Raw genomic sequence first — 13,211 nt, forward strand, 5'->3', positions numbered from 1 at the left:
GGGATATTCCTCCCCCCCTCCCACTCCAGCCAGGGACAGACGCTGTCGTACCTGCACATCTATCTGGTGGGAGTACCGTTGATCTGTCCCCCGGAAATGGGATGTATGTGGTGCATGCAGCTAACTGAGTTCTAGTCCACACTCCATCCTTACCCGGGAGTGGAATACCACACCTCTGGTTCGAGGTGCAATACCCCTGTAGCAGCCGAGCCCTCGGGGTGCTACATATGAAAATTTTGTTGAAAGTATAGTTCCCATTTAAAGAAGCACTCCTCCCATCAAAGTTTTTATCCTCTTAATATATTGCAGTCACCATATTATATAGCACAGTGTAAGTACAATTGCTCATTTTGCCTTTCCACCCAGTTAATTCTTCTATTTTCCATTAGCTCTATAACATCACGTGATTAAAAACAGACTAGCTGAATCCTTCTAAGCTCTATGTACAAACAGAAAGTTTCTTTTCCCTCCATGAGTCAGCAATAGAACTACAATTCTGGTGCCTTTAGGTGCCTAAAGATAACTTTGCCACATAAGAAGACACCAATATTATAAATAGCACATGGTAGTTGAAGGCCTTATTACAGAATTTGCATTTAGACCTAAAAGCTTTAAAAGGAACCGGACAGCTGATTCATGCTGCCCAAACCATGGACAGCGTATATCAGAGCTGGCTATGTCATATCAGCCAGGTATGCTTTACTTTGAAATGCTGCAGTGTTTCAGAGAAAACATACATTTCAAACCTGGCCGGTGACCATACCGCTTGGGTGACTAATCCATTAGGCCGGTACCCAGCAGCTTGTCCCTTCTCACCCACTTGATTGACAGGTCTCTCCCTATATGTTAAATACCAACAGAGGTTTGCCATTATTATTATTATTATTATTTATTATTATAGCGCCATTTATTCCATGGCGCTTTACATGTGATAGGGATATACATAACAAAAGCATTTACATAATCTTAACAAAACGAGTCAGCGACTGGTACAGGAGGAGCGAGGACCCTGCCCGCGAGGGCTCACAGTCTACAGGGGATGGGTGAGGATACAGTAGGTGAGGGTAGAGCTGGTCGTGTAGTGGTGTTTACTGCAGGTTGTAGGCTTGTCGGAAGAGGTGGGATAACAATTAATAAAAAAGGGGGAAGTGGGCAGTACCCTGTGGAGTAAACAGAATGCTGTCCACATGCAAGCTGAGCAAAAAGCATGGAAGTGAAGAAAGGAATGCCCAACGTACGTTTCGCGGCCCACGCCGCTTTCTCAAGGGCATTATCTGCTCCCCTTGTGACCAGTGGTGCTTCATAGGTAGGTTACCTCTCCTCATGCCACTTCTAGCTTTTTGATATGTGGGTCTGTATGAGCCATAGGCTATGACTTCTAATACTCATTGTGACAATCATTGTTTTTTCTGATGTGGCTGTAGGGGAGGGTGGATTTTTCCAGTAATATTTCGGGGCATGTATGGCTTGTATTGTGACCTTAGCCTGTTACCCTGATGCTGATCGGTTTACAACCTAAGACTTACAGTGTGGCCTTTATGGGCATTGTGCAATTATGTCGCCTCCTAGTACCATGAATTTATAAAATTTACTTACCCTACTGTGATGCAATACACCATCCGGCACTATCTCCTTGTATGTAATTTATCCATATTGTGTGTTTTATATCAATAAAACATTGTTATTTGTATTCAAGAAAATGTTGCTGTGCTGTACTCCTTTCTTCAACTCTCCCTATATGTGTGTACAAGTAAAGACCTGTTACTCAAGGAGAGTGGGCTGGGGAGAACCTGGCCTTTGGGTCTAGTTATCCAAATGGTGTGGTTCCCAACCAGCCTTTAAGTATATGTTTTTCTCTGAAACACTGCGGCGTTTCAGAGTAAAACATACCTGCCTAAAATGATAGAGGCAGTGGATCAGCTCTCAGGTTTAGTTTCAGTCCCCTGGTCATAGCAGCAGATTATTGGAGATGGTTCATAGATTCTAGACCTGTTCAGACAACAGGTCACCATCGAGTTCCCATTGAGAAACAGGATTGTCCAAGTCTAATCATCTTTAGGTTTGTTACTCCTACATTGCAATTTCCTCTCCCACATATTGATTGTGAGCTTTATGGTCCTGTATTAGGACTATTGTACTATTATTATTTCCATAAACTCTGATATTACAATGATAATACAGAACATAATTTCTGGTTACAGAGTTTATTGTATATTTACCAGCTTGTTGGATCTGGTACAAGTAGTGGCTCGGGAGAAGAAGCTTCTTCATCTCATTAATGTATCAGTGATATGTTGTATAAAGTGAAGCTCATTAAAGTCATGAACATGAAGTTTTATTGAGTATAGAGATGCAATTGTTTGCAAGCTAACTAGGGTGAGCCGACTTTTTGCGAGAACACCAGAATAGAAATAATTAACTTGAAAATATGAAATAAATATTATTTCACATCAAGTCTATTTCCTCTTTTTAATTTACCTCCTCTCTTTAGAATGCCATTAGCTTTTAATACAAATTAAATAATATACACAAATTATTATTAATGTTATATTTATAGGAAATATTAGTGCTGGTGATAACAAATAAATCAAAATATATACAATTTTAATTCTTAAATATCATCTTAAACTCAGCAACAAGAACTAATTGAAACCCCAATAATACAGTGATGTTTGCACTTAAATATAGGGTCACTGAGGATTATGGTTTTAGTTACTGATATTAGTTATTGACTTTAGTGTACCTTAACATCAGTACATAGTGAGTGGCGGTTGAAGCCATGCACTGGCACTGACTGACAGCCAGCTCAGCAGGGCAGCAGTACAGAGCTGGCTGTCAGTCGGTGCCTGGGCGTGGCTTCAGCCACTGCTCACTATCTACTGAGTGGTCACTCCGGCCCACACCTATGACTGATGGCTCGAGGCTGCTAATGGAAATAAAGATCTTTTCCTCCTGGTAACAAAGCTTTCAGTGTGGTGGCCACACAGCTACAGAATGCTATTAACCTGCAGATTGACCCCATATCTCCAGGTTAATAGCGTTTCTCATATGACAGGTTAAGATACGGGTTTCCAATAGAAGACTGAATTAGTCTAATATCCACCTCTCTCCACCTCTCAGCACAGGCTAAAGGCCATCATACATAATAGAATAAAGTCACCCGAACCCGCCGATATAGGCATGATCGGCAGACAGTCTAATGGTTATGGGGGTTTCCTGACTCTCCTCCTACAGATTCTGTCATGGGGCAAGAAGGATCTGGCATGTTGGATTTCCGACAGATGATACTTTTGCTCCTTGGGATATAAGATGCCAACAGAGGAGTCAGACTATGGCTCTCTCATAGAGAACACAGGAGTGCTCCGCTTGGCCGGTGAGAAGTAGTTGGAGGAGATAGGTCTAGGGTGAATGATCATTTGGCCGACAGCTATCTAATGTGTATGGGGGCTTTAGACTGCTACTCTGTCCATCTTCAATGCTTTACGCTGACACTCTACTTTTCTCAGGATGGCTTCTTTTAACCCTGTTAAATGTAAATTTTATGTGAGGAAGTTGACATTGTCTTGTACTTAAAAAAGTTCATGGGAGGGCTTCTTTATTCTCCCTAAACCTGTGTTTATGTGTATGTACTATAGTGTCAGAGTATTAATATACTCACCCACCGCCATCTTCTCCAGTATCCAGGTCAGTTCTGCTCCTCTTCTCAGTGACGTCACTGCTCTGCAGACTCTCCAGCTCGCTCTGTGCTTTATGTGTGAGCCGGGAGTCTCTTTTACAATGTAAGTCTATGCAGCCTTGTTCTGACGCTCCATAAACTTACACTGTAAAAGCAACTTCCAGGTCACACACAGCGTAGTGTGACCCAGAGAGTCTGAAGAGTGCTGACGTCACTGAGAAGAGGAGAAGAACAGGCCGTTAGGTGATTGTGAGTATATTAACACACTGACACTATAATACAGACACATATACACAGGTTTAGTGAAAACAGTTAATGGGAGGGCTTCTTTAACTGACCAAAACACAAAACCATCAATTTTGAGGCAAATATTGTAAAGAAAATACTCAACCTCAGTTTATTAAAGGGAACCTGTCAATGGACTCATGCGGCCAAAACTGAATCGCAGCCTAGCTTAACGATACATATGGTTTAAAGATCTGACTGATGACCATAGCTAGAGATGATTCTAGTCTAGCGCCATCCCCGATCAAATGATAAAAGCTCATAATGAGAGATCTGTCAATCACCTCTAGCAGCATTGGGAAAAACCGGCCAGGGACAGCACCGGACTAGTCTAATATCTGGATTTGGTCCCCTGACGGATATTTAAAATGAATCTGACAGCTGTTGCATGCTGCCCTATCCACGGGCAGCATGTATCAGACACTGACTGTATGATCTCAGACGGGTATGTATAAGCAGAGACCTGGCACTCCAAAGCAGCAGGCGGGAGAATCTGCGGGGACCCGCCTGTCCGACTAGTCTCCAGTGCAGACCCTTCCCCGTTGCTTTTAATGAATGTTTTACTACGAAAAGCTGGAGCATTTCAAAAGCTGTTCCTGGCTGCAATCGTGCAGTCAGCCTGTGATTCATGCAGATATCGGTCTGGGTAACATGAATCACTTGACAGGTTCCCTTAAAGTCACTTTGTATTTTAGTAACATTATGGCTAACTATACATCACTACATATTCACCAATCATGCATTTCTCTGAGTTTAATAGCGCATCTACAACAAATGTACAGTGCACTACAGATGCAGCAGAGCTGAATTTCTTTATAGCTCTCTGCGTTTTAGTTAGAAAATGTAGTAAAATTAACAAAAACAGGTGACAAATCGTAAACTCGTTTTGATGAAGTAGGAAAAGACTTGTGTGGACACAAGGTGTATATGAATCAGTGACAGCAGGTGTGGTGCGATCAGATACAATGTTATATATACTAATGGTATCACTGTTCTGCTCATTACAATGTATCATTTCATGTAACATTTCCTATTTCATACTTTGCAATAAAACACAACACTGGCATGAATGTAATAATAACCTGTATATAACCTCTGTACTAATTTATAGCTTGACCAAACTATTAACCATTTCTATCCTGCAGCAAACATGAGGACCTAACCAGGTGCATATAGCTGGCAGCATGTAGTCAATGAACATCAACAGCAATGGCAGTCCTTATCTATTAATATTCAGTATATTCATTAGATTGCTATAGGATGGCACTCCCTTCTTGGAAACACAGCTGCACAGCTAGCCACACAGTGAGCGGTACCAGCCCAGCAGGGTTTAATTACAGTTTGTAGTTGGCATGTGACCTTTCCAGTGTTGTAGCCCCCTCACTCCTCCGCTGGCACCCTCTCCCCTCATTCCCAGACACCTTCCTCTTCTTCTTCACACTTTCCTTCTTCTAATACTCTCCCAACCTTGGAGACATCTCCATTTAGAATTCTCATTGCTGTCACTTTATTTCAGTTTCCCCCTCTCCTGCACATACAGCCCATCTTTTTATAGATGTGACCCACACCATCCTATTCTGTTAGCCGCCCCCCTTGTCTCTTTGATACAGATACCATGATTGAGCCCCTCACCTGCTCTGCTGCCTCCGGGTCCAGATGTGGCTCCAGGAGTGGTACAGTGAACTGGATCTTTCTGGGACTGTTGGGCTCCATCCTGTGTGTGTCCTGCCTTATCCCAGGGTCAGTCAGTTGTCTGCAGGGTTCTGCTGCTGCTCAGCTTCTGCTTTCTGAGGTTACAAGGATTTTGCCAGCCCCTTATCTCCTCCTGTCTTCACTCTCAGAGCAGGGAGAAGGATGGGCTGAGCATAAGCAGCCAGTATTCCCCAGCTCCCCCTCCCCTCCATACACAGACCATCATAGGTTCACACATGGCTCTGGAGTAGAAGCTTCCACCAGTATATAAACATGTATTTCCAGTGTATACATTGTCTCCATTCTCATTAAATAAACTTAAAGGACATTAAAAGTTTCTGAACTGGTTATTTCTTTCTGCCTGGATCCTTCAGCTAAAGCCGCCTGCCATGAATATACTTATTTATTGGATGCTCTTGCTTTCCCATTGCATTTCTCCGGCTGTCATGTTCTACTTATCTAATAGCTTCTCTTTTTGCTCATCTCAACTACGTTTTCCTCTTGCTGATTGATGTTTCCTTTTTCAGACATGAACAATATTCCTAAACTAGATAATTCCTCCAAAAATGGCGTAGGTATAGAAGGTGCATGGTACAGGAGATGGGGGCACTGTTACATGTTTTATACTTGACCTCAAAAGGTTTATGTTACTTTTCTGTTCCCACACTCTCCTTTATACCACCTAATGGTAAAAATAGAACATAAGGCATCCAAACTCTTACAATCTCATAAAGTCATAGCGCATCACTCTAACATGCCATCACTTTATGATCAAGCATACTTTACGATCAAGCATACTTTCATCTATGGTGGTACCCCTTCCAAACCTGAGAAATGAGGGAGTCACAATGATGATGTCGCACTTCTTCCCTCTCACTGATTTTCTCCTATACAACCTCTTCATGTGAATGGGGTTTTGCAGTCCGTGCGCGGGACATTAGACTACATCAGGACTGTATCATATTCATTCTTAGGATTAGGGAGATCAGACCACTGATTATAGACTGATGATGGCACATTATAGAAAAACCCTAGAAGAAAACCTTTAAAGCAGTTCAGCTTTATCTTTTTTACATATGTTTTCTTGGATCTCAATAATTTCTATGCTACTACAGCATCTTCCAGCTGTCTGATTTTTTCATACATATTAAGTTTTGTTCACATCGGTATTTTTTAATTTTGTGGTTCTGCTCCATCACAGGAGCAAAACAACAAAATTACCTGCAAGAATGGTGCCCAGTAGACTCCTATTACTATATTGAGGATTCCCAAAGGTATCCTGTTACCTCCAGAAATGTTTTTTAGTTGTAGATACTGTATGGTATTAATCATTAGCATTTTAAAAATGTTTTTCGGCTTTACTGGAAGAGCGGCTACAGGTAGAAAGGGAAATCATATTCTCCCTGCAGCCGTTAGCTTCCAGTCATCGGAGTGGTGCAGGAGCTGTAAAAGACACAAATGAGTATAACATGAGCGTGCTATTATCACTCCCCAGCATCATGACTGATGATCTGCTGTGCAGCGTGTGTGTGCAGAGCTCTCTGTCAGTCAGAGTGTCGGGGGAGTGATTACAGTGCACTCACTGTATGTGAACCATGACTGTAATCACTCTCTGCACCGTCCCGACAGGAATTGAGCGGCTGCTGGGAAAATATAACTTCATTTTCTCCCTGTAGTTGCGCTTTCAGCAACACAGCAAATGGGTTTAAATGCTATTTACCTGTAGACTAACACCAAATTCCCAAGCAACAAGATCCCTTTAGTCCATCAAGGGGCCTTGCATTTTACAGCCAGAATAGCGCAGTTTGCTGTACTATTTTGTCCAGTATTTTTGTGTGGATTGCAACAGAGGTTCCAAACTAAGGCTATGTGCCCACGTTGCGGACCTGAAGCATATTTTTTACGCTTCTCCCTGGCGGGAAAATCGCATGCGGATATTACATGCGGTTTTCCCGCCAGGTAGAAGCGTTTGTGAGGCGTCTTTGCATGCATTTCCGCATGCGGGTTATCAAGCACTTCTCCAAGCATCACTTGGAAAAGTGCTTGACAACTTGTTCAGAATGGTAAAAAATAAAAAAATAAACTTTATACTCACCTTCTGATGCATTCTCTGCCCCGTCCGGAGGCTTGAGCGGCTCACGCTGTTGTGTGCAGGACCTGCGGTGACATCATTGAGTCATGTGGTGGGTCACATGACTCAATGACGTGGCAGGTCCTTCAGACAACAGCGCGACGGAGGGAAATCATCAGAAGATAAGTATAAACTTTATTTTTTCTTTTTTTTACAGGTTCTTTGGTACCCAGGTCTGGATGAGAGTCTCCTCTCATCCAGACTTGGGTACCATCCGCACATTGATTCCGCTGCGCTTCCGCAAAATTAATGAACATGCTGCGGATTTTTGACCGCAGCATATACGCTGCGGAAAAATCCGCAGCATGGGCATTGACATTGCTGAATGCCATTGGGGACCATGGGGTGCGGATATACATGCATTTTTCAAGCGTTTACGCTGCGGAAATTCCGCAGCATATATGCTTGAAAAACGCTACGTGGGCACACAGCCTAAGGCTTCAATGTAGATGTGATCAGAGCCTTAAGTGGCACTGGAAGGTCTGTCCACACTGATACTTATAATTACAAATTAGACAATTTGTAGCTGTCAGTGAGGAAGGTAAAACTAGTGCTTGTTCTCTCATAAAAATGTTTTAACATTTAACACAAAACTTTTGGCTAATTAATTCTACCTTTCACACATTTCACAGATGACCCCAATTATGCTACAAGATAAATTACTCTCAAAGCACATACTGCATGGCCTCCATTTTCACCTGATCTCCTAATTAATTTACGTGGGAAGATATGATAGGCGATATTTCCAAAGACATTTCGCCCTTACAGAACCAACAAGTTAAAAATTCTGCTGTGTTGCGGCTCCCCATAAATCCTGCAGCTGCAAAGTGTCACATCCATGTCTGAACATACTATTGCAACCCATGCTCTGGTCACTAGGTGGCGTTGCACTAATATCACGGTTACTGCAGAACATCGACAGTGTGTGGCAGTTTAGCGTTTAGATTGCTGAGACTATTTGTCCCTTTCCTGCCCATATGTGTTTTGCTGCAGTGAGCTGGTATGTAATTAGCTCTAGCTGCAAGTTATTGAGTTCAGCTAAGACCTGGTCACTCATATTCATTGCTCCTGTGTGCTATTTTGTATATTTATTTATTTATTTATTTTACTCACTTATATAGCGCCATTAATTCCACAGCGCTTTACAGACATTATTGGCACTGTCCCCATTGGGGCTCACAATCTAAATTCCCTATCAGAATGTCTTTGGAGTGTGGGAGGAAACCGGAGAACCTGGAAAAAACCCACGCAAACATGGGGAGAACATACAAACTCCTTGCAGATGTTGTCCTTGGTGGGATTTGAACCCAGGACCCAGGGCCGGACTGACCATCTGGCAATTCTGGCAAATGCTAGAAGGGCCTGTCCGGTCATGGGCCACCTTGTCTGCTATGCTGTTAACAGTATTGGCATCAAGAAGCTGATACTGTTAACAGTTATGATGGTGCACAAAGCCGCCGGCTCCATCATTTACCCCGGCAGCTCACGGACTCCCTCTCTGTCTGCGGTCTGCCGAGGGTCGGCACCAAGCAGGGGATGTCAGCTGTGCAGTGACGTCACATCACACCTCTAAAGTCCACTGTGAGAATAGACAGAAGAGGAGACAGATACTGAGGAGGACGAGGAGTGTAGAATAGGTGAGTATAAAGATTTTTTTTTATTTTTGGGGGGCTGTGAGGGACCATCATAATATATAAGGTGCTGTGGGTTGAAACATCATTGTATATAAGGGGCTGTTGGGTGGACCATCTTGATTTCCTCCAGGCAGGGTAATATTAGTAATATATCCCCATCTGGTGCTTGGGGACGGGGACTGAATGGGCCTGTATGCTTTCAAAAGCCAGGGCTAAATTTCAGTCCCAGTCAATTCCTGCCAGGACCCCAGCGCTGCAAGGCTGCCGTGCTAACCACTGAATCTTGTTTATTGATCTCAGGTTGGATTTTGAGCACCAGTTTGATTTCTGATTTTTTTCCTGATCCAACCTCTTGGTATTGATCCAGCATGATAACCACTCTTGCCTCTGGTTTGCTCTTTAGGCCAGCAACCCTTCCATGGAAGCAATTCAGTGGACCCAATTGTAAGACCAGATCCTTGTGCACGGGTTAAAGGGTAAAGACCAAAGTTCTTCTGAAATCTGCGAGACGAAAAGGCTCGCACTAAATCTGTCCAAGGTAACCTTTTTGAGCCTGCGGCCTCTGACAGACTTAGCACATAGTTCCCAATTGTCCCAGATTTCCTGAGACTCCTGGGCTAACACATTCACAAAAAAAAAAAACATACAAAAGCAACTGACTTTCGCCTCAGCTCACTAGGACGTATCATTCTCACCTAGTGACGGGCAAACCCGAACGGTAAAGTTAGGGGTCCATACCGAACACCTAGTGTCCATGCACGGACCCCGAACATGGACTTCTCCCAGAACTCCACGTTACTGTTCAGGTTCGGTAGCCTGAACAAAGCTTGTTAAAAGGCTGCAGCCCTCAGCTTTACCTTAGCTGGTTATCAAAAATCGAGTGGTCCCCATACAGTTTTAAATTATTTAAATAAATAATTAAAAAAAACAGCGTGGGGTCCCCCCCATTTTTTAGAACCAGCGAAGCTAAAGCATACAGCTGGGGGCTGGTATTCTCAGTCTGGGAAGGCCCATGGATATTTGGCCCTCCCGAGCCTAAAAATAGGAGCCCACGGCTGCCCCAGAAGTGGCGCAAGAAATGGGCAAGCAGGAAGAGCCAAGTCTAAGCGCCAGAATTGGCACATCTAATGGATATGCCATTTCTGAGGCAGCTGAGGGCTGGTGTTTTTAGTCTGGGAGGGAGCCAATATAAATGGCCCCTTCCCAGCTTACTAAGATCAGCCCGCAGCTGACTGTTTAGCCTTTGCTGGTTATTAAATATATGGGGGACCACATGTCATTTTTTTTGGGTCCCCCCATTTTAATAACCAGTAAAGGCTATGCAGACAGTTGTGAGCTGATACTAATAGCCTGGGAAGCTTCATGGATATTGGCCCCTTGCCAGAATAATAAAACCAGCCCCCAGTTGTCTCCTTTCCCTCACCTAGTTAGTAAAAATAAGGGGAACCACACACCATTTTTTTTCTTTTATTTATTAGGTAAATACATGTACAGTAAGCTACACACACACACAATGTATTAATTATATATCTCACTAACAACTTTCTTACTATGCAAAGGCTCCGGCTGGTGAATACTCTCATCAGCATATGCCTGGAATACAATGATGAGAGTAGTACTCATCAGCCGATGCCTGACCGGCGGTAACCTTTTCACCACCGGTCACAGCTATTGGCTCACACACGGTCATCTGTGTGACAGCGTGGGAACCGCAGCGCTGTGACTGGCAGTAACTTCAGTAAGGTTACTGTCAAAGCCGGTGTATCCCGCGCTGTCACACAGATTTTCAGATCCCCCATTCATTTGAATAAGGTCCGGGATAAAGTCCGTTTTGGTACTCTAACCAAACTTTTTTATAAAACGAACCCGACAGATGCGAACATCCACCGGTCAGCCCATCCCTATTCTCCATATTTGTTAAAAAAAAATAATAATATAAAAGAAAGCATTTTAATCTCTTCTGGACCCTCTGAAGAGATCTATAATTTCTGCATATAACTTAGCACATCAAATTTCTTTGTGGTAATTGTTACCATTTATGATTTGGTAAAACTGCTTTTGCTCTGACTGAAAATAGCTAATTTTGCTTGTCCTGGATTTTTCTCGTTTCATATCTTTCAATTTTCCTGACTGTTGCTGTTATCTGTTGATTCATAATTTCCAGTACTTCATCAATTTTCCTTGTATTTAACCAGTATTTTTCTATCAACCACTGCTTGATCTTTGAATCCTTTAATTTTGGCTCTTTCATGTTGCTCAAATTACTGGCATGAGATCTTAGTTTTTTATTTTTAGCTCCAATTTCAGCTTCCACTATTGCACAGGTGTTTTTTGAGGTTTTGGTCTTTGGATTTCAATACCCAGTTGTTCTGTCACAATCACTGCTGTACTTTACATGAGTTGATTTATTTTTTTCCAATGAGCTTATTTTCACATTTGCAACTACTTTGTTCATGTTTTTCATTATTGGTGGCAGATTTTTTTTGGAACTCCTTTCAGTGCTGGCAATCTTTGTTTTTCCACAGATCCACATGCATGTGCCATTAATTTCCCGGCAGTTCTCCTTGGCTTTGTTTCAGTCCATCCGGTGTTTCCATGCTGACTTTTGCATGTTGTTTTGTGGCATTTCGTACTGTACAGTTGCCACCTCTCCATCTTCTTCCACAATAGATTGTGGATTCTCAATGGCCCCTGATGTTATTGGAGTGTTTTCTTCAGTATCTTCAGTCGTTTCAACTTGAATGCTTTTACCTCTTTGGTAGCTTCACTGAATTTCCTACAGTTCAGTCTCATTGAATACTTTTTCGCCAATGATAAATAGTCTTTGATCAGCCAGTCTTTCTTTGCTGATTTCTGAATCAGGATATTTTTGTTTAAAGAGTTTGAACATTTGCTTCAAGTAGCCTCATTTTTCTAGGTCTGAATTGTAATAACAGGCCATAATAATACAATTTTCTGCTTTACTATAATTTTAGCATTGCAGTCACTTTGTATCTTCTAGAAATCCTACTGGTCCATGCCCTGGATGCCTAGCAGTGGTTCTTGTAACAACTCACTTATCGAAGGATTCCCATGGATTAAGTGGGTGGGTGGAGGGGGCAAATCACTTTTTCACACAGGGCGCTGAAGGTTTGGATTTCTTTTTCCCTTAATAATAAAGACCTTCATTTATAAACTGCATCTTGTGTTTACTTGTGTTATCTTTCTCTAATATTTAAATTTGTTTTGTGATCTGAAACATTGAAGTGTGACAATCATGCAAAAGAATAAGAAATTAGAAAGGGGACAAACCCTTTTTCATACTATTGTATGAGGCTTAACATATATGTCAGGTATTAAAATAAATCTAAACCTTTAACCGCTTTGCGACTGCCCACTGTAGATAAACGTCGGCGCTTGCTGGGCTCTGTGCAGCGCCGACGATTAAAAACGGTGGGTGATCTCGCAGCGCTCAGGACCCCCAGGGTCCTGCAAGCACTGCGATTCCGGTGCAGAGCGTTAGCTCTGACAGAGAACATCATCGGGACCTGATTGGATCAGGTCCCAGTGATGTTAACCCTTTGCTGTCTTCTATATGCCGCAATCTATAGTGATCCCGGAATATAGAAGACAGCAGGAGGAGAGGGGGTCGTCCACTTACCTCTCCTACGGCCCCCTTATACCTTCCAGGACCTGGCGTTGCTATGGCAGCTGGAGGTCACATGACCACCTCCAGATCTGCCATATATGGTGTCCTGCCTGGCTCAGCCTGCAGCTGAAGCCTGGCAGGACACACTGACTGTGAAACAGTCAG

The 13,211-nt window shown here is 42.8% G+C and overlaps 1 protein-coding gene across 1 annotated transcript in view; it reads right to left on the reverse strand.

Annotated features, from left to right (window-relative positions):
- Window positions 1–5,835, reverse strand: part of PPP1R1A (protein phosphatase 1 regulatory inhibitor subunit 1A) — a 296,341-nt gene extending 290,506 nt beyond the window's left edge. The window contains exon 1 of the mRNA XM_073670052.1: window positions 5,594–5,835. Within this exon, the coding sequence (XP_073526153.1) occupies window positions 5,594–5,674 (81 nt within the window). The 5' untranslated portion in view covers window positions 5,675–5,835. The remainder of the gene's footprint in view (window positions 1–5,593) is intronic.
- Between the last annotated feature and the right edge of the window lie 7,376 nt (window positions 5,836–13,211).

Source organism: Phyllobates terribilis, unplaced genomic scaffold, assembly GCF_046119375.1.
Source record: "Phyllobates terribilis strain yellow unplaced genomic scaffold, ASM4611937v1 Scaffold_2__4_contigs__length_985480577, whole genome shotgun sequence".
NCBI lineage: Eukaryota > Metazoa > Chordata > Amphibia > Anura > Dendrobatidae > Phyllobates > Phyllobates terribilis.